At 64.6% G+C, this 8,557-nt stretch overlaps 1 protein-coding gene across 1 annotated transcript in view; it reads left to right on the top strand.

The window, feature by feature from the left end:
- The window catches only part of TUBGCP2 (tubulin gamma complex associated protein 2), a 21,060-nt gene that overhangs the window by 5,261 nt on the left and 7,242 nt on the right, over window positions 1-8,557 (top strand). The window contains exons 5-15 of the mRNA XM_040254461.1: window positions 851-1,010; window positions 3,170-3,377; window positions 3,558-3,757; window positions 4,003-4,192; window positions 4,276-4,421; window positions 5,757-5,937; window positions 6,478-6,658; window positions 7,213-7,385; window positions 7,526-7,654; window positions 7,796-7,916; window positions 8,351-8,538. Of these exons, the coding sequence (XP_040110395.1) occupies window positions 851-1,010; window positions 3,170-3,377; window positions 3,558-3,757; window positions 4,003-4,192; window positions 4,276-4,421; window positions 5,757-5,937; window positions 6,478-6,658; window positions 7,213-7,385; window positions 7,526-7,654; window positions 7,796-7,916; window positions 8,351-8,538 (1,877 nt within the window). The remainder of the gene's footprint in view (window positions 1-850; window positions 1,011-3,169; window positions 3,378-3,557; window positions 3,758-4,002; window positions 4,193-4,275; window positions 4,422-5,756; window positions 5,938-6,477; window positions 6,659-7,212; window positions 7,386-7,525; window positions 7,655-7,795; window positions 7,917-8,350; window positions 8,539-8,557) is intronic.

Raw genomic sequence — 8,557 nt, 5'->3', positions numbered from 1 at the left:
TTCTGGTCTGGGGGCACCGGCCCTGGGATGGGGTCCTGGGCCCCGGGCGAGAGGTTCTGGTCTGGGGGCACCGGCCCTGGGATGGGGTCCTGGGCCCCGGGCGAGAGGTTCTGGTCTGCCCTGGGGGTGGGGGCGTCTGCTGCCCCCTGCACTGCGGGCTCGGCCAGCACGGGCCCGGCTCTGCCCCCTCGGGGACGTGGGCAGCTGGTGTGCGGTGGTGCTGTCTTCCTTTCTCACTGCTCCTCCGACCCTGGCCCTGGCCCCAATCGGCTCTCCGGGTGTCTCCCCCCATCTTGTTTCTGGGCCTTCGAGCCCCTCAGAACCACACCCTGAGGTCTGAGCCGCAGGTCCATGCCGGTTGGGCACGTTCTGTGTCCAGCACCTTGTGGCTCCTCACAGCTCTGCCCGCCCCAGTACCCTCCCCGCCGGTGCTTCTGGAAGCGGGGCGCCCTTGGGGACCACTGCTCCCTGCCTGAGCCAGCAGGGCCATGTCTCCCTGCTTCAGCCCAGGGCACTCAGGTGCGGGCACCCCTTCTCTGGCCCAGCTCTCACTGGGCACTCTGCGCAGCTGGCAGCTCGCGTCTGCACCGAGGACCAGGGGAGGCTGTGAGGGTGCGCTAAGGGGTCTGGGGGCCTGCATGCTGGAGGGGCCCCTGCTTCCCCTTGGGCCCTGCTGCCTCGGCCCCGGCCCCATCACCGTGATGGGCTTTGACGTGTGTTTCGCTTCCACATGTGTTTGTTCCTCACACATGCTTAGGGATGTGTCTTTTCATACAGTGAGTGTGTTAACTTTAAGTGTTTGTACTAAAGGTGTGTGTTTTCTTTCTGTCTTTAAAAACCTCCCCGCCAGTCTCTGGAACTCACGAGAAAGATGCTTCGAGACAAGCAGAACAAAAAAAACTCAGGGCAGCACCTCCCAGTCTTCCCGGCGTGGGTGTATGAGAGGCCCACGCTGCTTGGGGACTTCCTGACCGGCTCAGGCTCGAGCACAGACATGGCTGTGCCCATCGGTAGGTGACGCACAGCTTTGGACAGTGGGGCCTCACTGGGACAGGGAAGCTGGTCTTCTTGGAGGTGGTGGGTGGATGGTGGCGTGCCGCCCCTGGGCCCTCTGCTGCCCTCGGCCATGTGGCAACACGTGGTACCCCCTGGCCTCCGCATCCTGCCCCCCACCGGTGGATGGTGATGTGCCCGTGTCTGGGCTGGCTTCTGCCCGGCTCTCAGGAGCGTGTGTGTCTTGGGGCTTGGGCAGACTTGGGGGCAGCGGGATCACCAGGGTCGTCCTCCTCGACAGTGAGTCACGTCCCTGCAGGGTCTGCCATCAGGACGATGGCCTCGGCCACGAGCACCAAGGGGCGCTGGGGCGTGCGGGTGTCTCTGCCCCTCCCCCACGTCTCCTGACCCCCTGGGGGCAAAGAGCTGTGCCTTGCCCTTCTGCTCACAGTGTACGGAGGCGGGAGGCACGGCCACGTTTACAGGCGCTAGAGGAGCCTGCCCTGCAGGGGTCTCGTGTGGCAGGACTCATGGAGCCTGGTCCCCGGGGCCACATCCAAGGGCGAGAAGCGGGGTGGGGGGGCTCTGATGACGCAGCCTGGGGCCCTGCCTCCTGGGGCAGCTGCACGTTCAACATGATCCAGAGAGGTTCCGTAGGAAAACCCCTGAGGGAAGCTGTTCCCGAGGTCGTGCACTCTGTGAGTGTTGATTTGCACATTTGGATCAGTTAGAAGACGCAGTAGGTTCCAGGCCCGCGTGAGGCGCCTCTTGGAGCCTTCTGGGGAGGCTTTGCCGGGTTGAGGGGAGGTGCGGCTCCGCGAAGCAGAGGCGGCCAGGCGCTGGTTCTTAGGGCGGCCGGGCTCATGGGGTTCGATGCGGCAGGCTTTCTTTGTAGCGGGATTGCTGTGCTGCCCGCTGGTAGGGGTGAGCTGTGCCTGAGGGCGGCCCCTGAGGCCACCTTGTGTGATACTGTTTCAGGGAGGACTTGGCCAGGACAGGTGGCCTGCCCGTTTCCCTCCAGCAGCCACACTGCGCGGGCTCTGGGGGCGAGATCGGCGTCTGTCCCACGGGCCCTGTGTCACCTTTCTGGCCTCCGTCACGCCCTGGCCTGGCACCGCAGGCCCCAGTGCCATCCGTGCCAAGATGCCTGTGAGCATCACAGTCATCCTCGATCCTCCCTGCTGTCCCCGACGTAGCCTCTCCTGGGGGCCCCTGCCTCCTTGCGTGGCGTGCAGCAGCCCTGCTGGGCATCCCCCGCCAGCCACGTGGTGCCCCTCACAGTCATTTTGCCGCCCGAGTCCCTTCCTACAGCAGAGGCATGCCCCTCGCCTATGACCAGGCCGTCCCTCCTCACGCCAGCCTCCAGCTCCATCTGCTTGTCTGGGCCATGCAGCCCATGGCTGGGCAGCGTAGACGCGCATCTCCACAATTCCTGGCCTGTTCCCGAGGCCACGGGCACAGGCGCCTTGCCGTTTCTAGCCGCATGTGTGGTTCCCGCTGGGTCCCCGAGCCTCGGGCTCAGGTCCTGCAGACACAGCCAGCTTCCTGGAGTCTGAGCAGCACATGGCTCTGTCCCTCGCCTCTCCCCAGCCCCCACCCCAGCCTTCGGGCCTCAGGCAGAGCTCCCAACTCTCAAGTTTCCCCTTTCTGGGGGACCCCGTCTGTGAGGAGGGGTCTGCTGTGGCCCAGTGTGCTCTCTGACGTCCCTCTCCTGATTTCCACATCCGTGACGGGCTCCAGCTTCCCTGGTGTCTCCTCCTGGCCACGTGGTGACCGTGGCGCCCGTCTTTGACCCTCCCACGGCACAGCCTGGTCCCGGCCTTCTTCTGAGCGACCCAGCCTCACCAGGTTGTGAGCGTTGTGAGCCCAAGACGTATACGTCACTTTGAAGATGAAGCGGTTATTTGTGTGTGGAGGGTTTTCCTTGCTTTAAGGCTCTGATCGTCAGCTCCGGACTCGTCATGTGGTCCCTGCCTGTCGGGTGGTCAGCGCCTCTGCTGGTGGTGGTTTTGGAGTCTCAACCTTTGGTTCCCTGATGGGATCAGTTAACCCAGGCGGTCACCTTGGTTTTCACATCCGCAGTGCTAGAGGAAGTTACATAGAGGGGGGTGGTGGGGGAGAGAGGCCAGTGGAGTGGGGCTCTGGAGGCGAGGCCCACTGGTGTCTCCACCCACAGGCACGCTGCCTCTGGCCTCCCAGGAGGCGGCCGTCGTGGAGGACCTGCTGTACGTGCTGGTGGGTGTGGACGGCAGGTACATTACGGCCCAACCCCTCACCGGGAGGCAGAGCCGAACCTTCCTCGTGGACCCCAATCTGGACCTGTCCATCCGAGAGCTGGTGAGCAGGATCCTGCCTGTGGCCGCCAGCTACTCCACCGTGACCAGGTAGGCACCCGGCTTGCCGCAGTGACTGGAGCGCGCGCAGAGCCCTCCTGCGGAGAGGCCGGCCTCCCTGCGGGGCCAGCAGACCGGGAGGAGCGCAGGAGGTGGCACCCACAGGCCCTCGGGCCATCCCTCCCGAGACGCAGCCCGTGCTGCTCGCGCTCAGGGCCACCTTCCTCTCAGGTTCATCGAGGAGAAATCCTCCTTCGAGTACGGACAGGTGAACCACGCGCTGGCCGCCGCCATGAGAACGCTGCTGAAGGAGTACCTGATCCTGGTCACGCAGCTGGAGCAGCTGCAGAGGCAGGGCCTGCTGTCTCTGCAGAAGCTCTGGTTCCACATTCAGCCAGCCATGCGCACTGTGGACATCCTGGCCTCCCTAGGTGTGAGGGCCTGGTGGGAGGGACCCTCTGGGTCAAGGTGCTTGTCTTCGACTTTTTCAAGCGGTCAGAGGCTGTGTAGCTTTATGTTTTACAAATTTGCGAGAGAAAGACTCTGGGAGTTTCCAGAAACCCCAGCTTCATAGTTTGAATTTATCCCAGAAAGAGAACCTGTCCCCTGAGAAGGTGGGCTCTCGCCCAGCGTGGCCAGGGGCCCTCGGCACTGAACGCCGCCCTCTCCCCGGCAGCCACCTCGGTGGATAAAGGCGAGTGTGTGGGGGGAGCGACCCTGAGCCTCCTGCACGACCGGAGCTTCAGCTACACGGGCGACGGCCAGGCGCAGGAGCTGTGTCTCTACCTCACCGCGGCCGCCAGCGTGCCCTACTTCGAGATCCTGGAGAAGTGGATCTACAGGGGCATCATCGACGACCCGTACAGGTGGGGCGGGGGCCGCGGGGCGGGTAGCGGCCCTGCGGACCCCCGCCCCCTGCACGCCTGGGACCGCGCGCCCTGCCTTGCAGCGAGTTCATGGTGGAGGAGCACGAGCTGCGCAAGGAGAAGATCCAGGAGGACTACAACGACAAGTACTGGGAGCAGCGCTACACCGTGGTGCAGAAACACATCCCGTCCTTCCTGCAGAAGATGGCGGGCAAGGTGCTGAGCACGGGTGAGCGCCGGGCCCCGCGCACTCCCGCGCGCCTGCGTCTCCACACAGCAGCCAGCGCCCCCACCACTGCGCTCCCCGGGCGCCTGGGTTTCCACACAGCAGCCAGCGCCCCCACCACTGCGCTCCCCGGGCGCCTGGGTCTCCACACAGCAGCCAGCGCCCAGCAGCCCCCGTGGACACCAGCTAGGGGACCACCCCACTGAACTCGGTTCTGACACTTAACCGCCGGGCCAGTGTGGCGCCCAGGGATCAGGGCTCCCTCGAGGCCTGCCCCGGCAGATCCCCGTCATGAGCATGTCCAGTGTGGCCCCCAGTCAGGGTCCCGGCGTCCTCCCCAGGTTCCATATTTGCTGTGACGGCCCCCAGACTTGGGGAGACCTCACTTAGCAGATACGCTGGTCTGCTCTGAAGGATGTTGTGATGGACACAGACAAACAGCCCGATGGAGAGGCCAGTGGGGCAGGTCTGGAGGGTCCCGAACTTGGGAGTGTGTCTGTCCCCGAGGAGCTGGGGGCCACCAGGCCCCTCCCTCCTGGCAGGTGGGCGTGCTCACCAGCCCAGAAGCTCTCCAAGCCCGTCCTGTAGGGGATCACGTTGGTTCCAGGACAGGGCACGACCGGTCCTCTCGAGGCTGTTGGTCCCTAACTTGCCCGCCAGCCCCTCTCCTCCCCAGGTATCGGGGGAAGGGCCGAGGGGCTCGCTGTCCTGCCATGTGGGTGGTCCCTCCGGCCGCCGGCCTGCCTCCTGAAGGTCTGCAGGGACGGCCAGGAGTCCCCTCGAGGGTGTGAACTCAGGTGGGGTGAGAGGGTTCTAGGTGCTCAGTGATGAACCAGGAGCAAGACCAGACGCACGTGTTGTGTTTCTCCCAGCATCACAGGCCAGCAGAGGAAAAGCAGGGAAGGGCACAGGCCCTGCTGGGCCGGCGGTGCTTTTACGGATCACCTTGTGGGTCAGGAGCCTGTGTAGAGACACGCGTGTTACAGTCTCCTAGAGAGAGGCCCCAGCCAGGGCCCTGCCGTTGGTTCTGAGAGCTGGGCTGGGAGCAGGGCTGGGGGTGGTGCAGGGTCTGGCTCTCTGAGGTGATTCTCGTGGCCTCGATGAGGAAAGTCCGCGGTGAGGGGTCGCAGGAAGTTGCGCGCTCGGTGGCTGATGGCTGTATTGTGCTGCTCTGCTCGGGGCGGGGCGGGGGGCCGTGGTTTCTGGGACTGTTCTCTCCCAGTTGGTTCTGTTCCTGATCTCTGGCCAGTGTTAGGACTGCAGCCTCTCGGGTTCAGGCCTGCGATTTGTCACTTGTGCAGCAAAAGTTGCAGTGTGCTTTTCTCCATCCCTTTCCAGGAAAATACCTGAATGTGGTCAGAGAATGTGGTCATGACGTCACTTGTCCGGCGGCCAAAGAGGTCATCTACACGCTGAAGGAGCGGGCGTACGTGGAGCAGATCGAAAAGGCCTTTGGCTACGCCAGCAAGGTGCTGCTGGGCTTCCTCATGGAGGAGAAGGAGCTCGTGGCCCACCTGAGGTGTGCGGCTTCCTCCCGGGGAGAAGGGGCTTGCGGCCCATCTGAAGGGAGAAGGGGCTCATGGCCCGTCTGAGGTGCACGGCTTCCTCCTGGGTAGAAGGGGCTCGCGGCCCGTCTGAGGTGCGCGGCTTCCTCCTTGGGGAGAAGGAGCTCGTAGCCCGCCTGAGGTGCGCAGCTTCCTCCTGGGGAGAAGGGGCTTTAGGCCCGTCTGAGGTGCACGGCCTCCTCCTGGGGAGAAGGGGCTCGCGGCCTGTCTGAGGTGCGTGAGCTCAGCAGCTCCCTGCCCTCCAGGGGCCCGTCTGCGGCCCCCTCCGTGCCCATCTGGCAGCATCTCCTGCACAGCCTGGCGCAGTAGGTCTGTGCCCCCCACTCATTTGAGCTCACTTTGAGCTGACCTCTGACGCCCGTGTAAGTTATGTTTCTCGGTGGGGGCACTCACGGGCGTTGCACTTCCACGTCCTCCCTGCCCCACCCAGCCCCTCCTGGCCTGGCACCCACTGTGGGGAGCACCGGGTGAGTCTGGGCTTGGCCTGCCCGCAGGTCCATCAAGCGCTACTTCCTCATGGGCCAGGGCGACTTCTTCGTGCACTTCATGGACCTCACAGAGGAAGAGCTGAAGAAGCCGGTGGACGACATCACGCCCACCCGCCTGGAGGCGCTGCTGGAGCTGGCCCTGCGCATGAGCACCGCCAACACCGACCCCTTCAAAGACGACCTTAAGGTGGGCCCTTGGCGAGCGCTGCTCCCCGCGGGGGGAATGCTCCTGGGAGTGCCCAGGCTCTGTTGGGACGCGTCTCGGGCTGTGGGCGCCCAGCCTCCCCAGGGGCCTCTGCGGCCGCGCTGGGCAGCAACACGAGCCTCCATCCTTAATGATTTGTGTGGTTTTTTTAGTTGAGTATAGCTAAAAACTTGTCAGTTTTGCTAATGTTTCAGACAGCTACCTTGGTTCCATCTGCTTTTTCTGTTGTGTTTTAATTTATTCCTACTCTAATCATTGTTACCTTTTTCTTCCTGCTGACTGTGGGTTTAGTTGGTTATTGCTTGGTTTCTCGAGCTGCAGAGTGAGGCTGCCCACTTGAGGCTCTCCTGACGCAGGCGTGTGGCTCTGCCTTCCCCGCAGCCCGGGCTCAGCTTGTCAGTGGGTGTCCGGTGCGCTCGGCCATCTGACAGGCCCAGCGTGTGTCTGGGCCGCTTCCTTGGCTCTGGGCTCCCTTTCCAGCCATGATGCTGGGGTGGGTGTGGCAGCGTGTGATGCTGTTCGTCCATTTCCCCAAGATCGACCTGATGCCGCATGACCTCATCACCCAGCTGCTGCGGGTCCTGGCCATCGAGACCAAGCAGGAGAAAGCCATGGTCCACGCCGACCCCACCGAGCTCACGCTCAGTGGCCTGGAGGCCTTCTCCTTCGACTATGTGGTCAAGTGGCCCCTGTCTCTGATCATTAACAGGTGCGCGTCGGGCTCTGATGCCGGCTCATGCCCTGGGGGTTGCTGGCTGCTGGGCCGCGCTCTGCCCCACACGCCTCGCGCGGGGCGTCGGGCGGCAGCAGCCCCGGCGCCGGTTGGAGCCGCCTGCCCTGTGCCGACAGGAAGGCCCTGACGCGCTACCAGATGCTCTTCAGACACATGTTTTATTGCAAGCACGTGGAGCGGCAGCTCTGCAGCGTCTGGATCGGCAGCAAGGCCGCCAAGCAGCGCGCCCTGCACTCGGCCAGGTGGTGCGTGCCGGTGCCCGGGGCGGGCGGGCCCTGCTCACCCAGCACAGACCCGCGGCCCGCGCCGCCCCTCCTTTGTGCTGCGTGCACGCGGGACGGAGCCCGGGCCCTCGGGGCCCCGGGTGACGCCTTCCTCCCGCGCAGGTTTGCGGGCGCCTTCACCCTGCGGCAGCGGATGCTGAACTTCGTGCAGAACATCCAGTATTACATGATGTTCGAGGTGATGGAGCCGACCTGGCACGTCCTGGAGAAGAACCTGCGGGCCGTGAGTCCAGCCCAGCCAGCCCCACACCGGGGGGCGGGGGGGGGCGGCTCTGCACAGCGGGCTCAGGGGCCAGGGAGGCAGGAGCGGGCCCCACGGCGCCCAGGACTCCTGGACTCAGGCTGCTGGAGGAGCGCGGCCTTCCCTCAGAGCCTCGGCACTGGGCCGGCGCCCCGTCCAGGGCCCTGGGGCCCTTCAGCCAAGGGCACATCACCCAACTCCAGGACCCAAAGTACAGCGAGCAGTGTTTTTTGTCTTTAAAAACCAAAATCTTAGGCCTTGTGGGGCACATTAAATGTGATCTTTTAGCAACATTCTGAAGGCTTCCCCTGAAAAGCCCCAGGGTTGTGTAAAGAGGAGCGGAGCAGCATACGTACCGGGGCCGTGGGGCCGTGGGGCCGTCCCCTCGGGCGCCCCCACCGGTGCCTCCCACGCAGGCCTCCAACATCGACGACGTGCTGGGGCACCACACCAGCTTCCTGGACAGCTGCCTGAAGGACTGCATGCTGACCAACCCTGAGCTCCTGCGCGTCTTCTCCAAGCTCATGTCTGTGTGCGTCATGTTCACCAACTGCATGCAGGTGCCGCCGGGGCGGGGCGGGCAGGGGCGGGCAGGGGCGGGCAGGTGCCGCCGGGGCGGGGCG

This window comes from Oryx dammah, unplaced genomic scaffold (genome assembly GCF_014754425.2).
Source record: "Oryx dammah isolate SB20612 unplaced genomic scaffold, SCBI_Odam_1.1 HiC_scaffold_14, whole genome shotgun sequence".
Taxonomy (NCBI): domain Eukaryota; kingdom Metazoa; phylum Chordata; class Mammalia; order Artiodactyla; family Bovidae; genus Oryx; species Oryx dammah.
The sequence above is the reverse complement of the archived record's forward strand: the minus strand, read 5'-3'. Positions and strand labels throughout refer to the sequence as shown.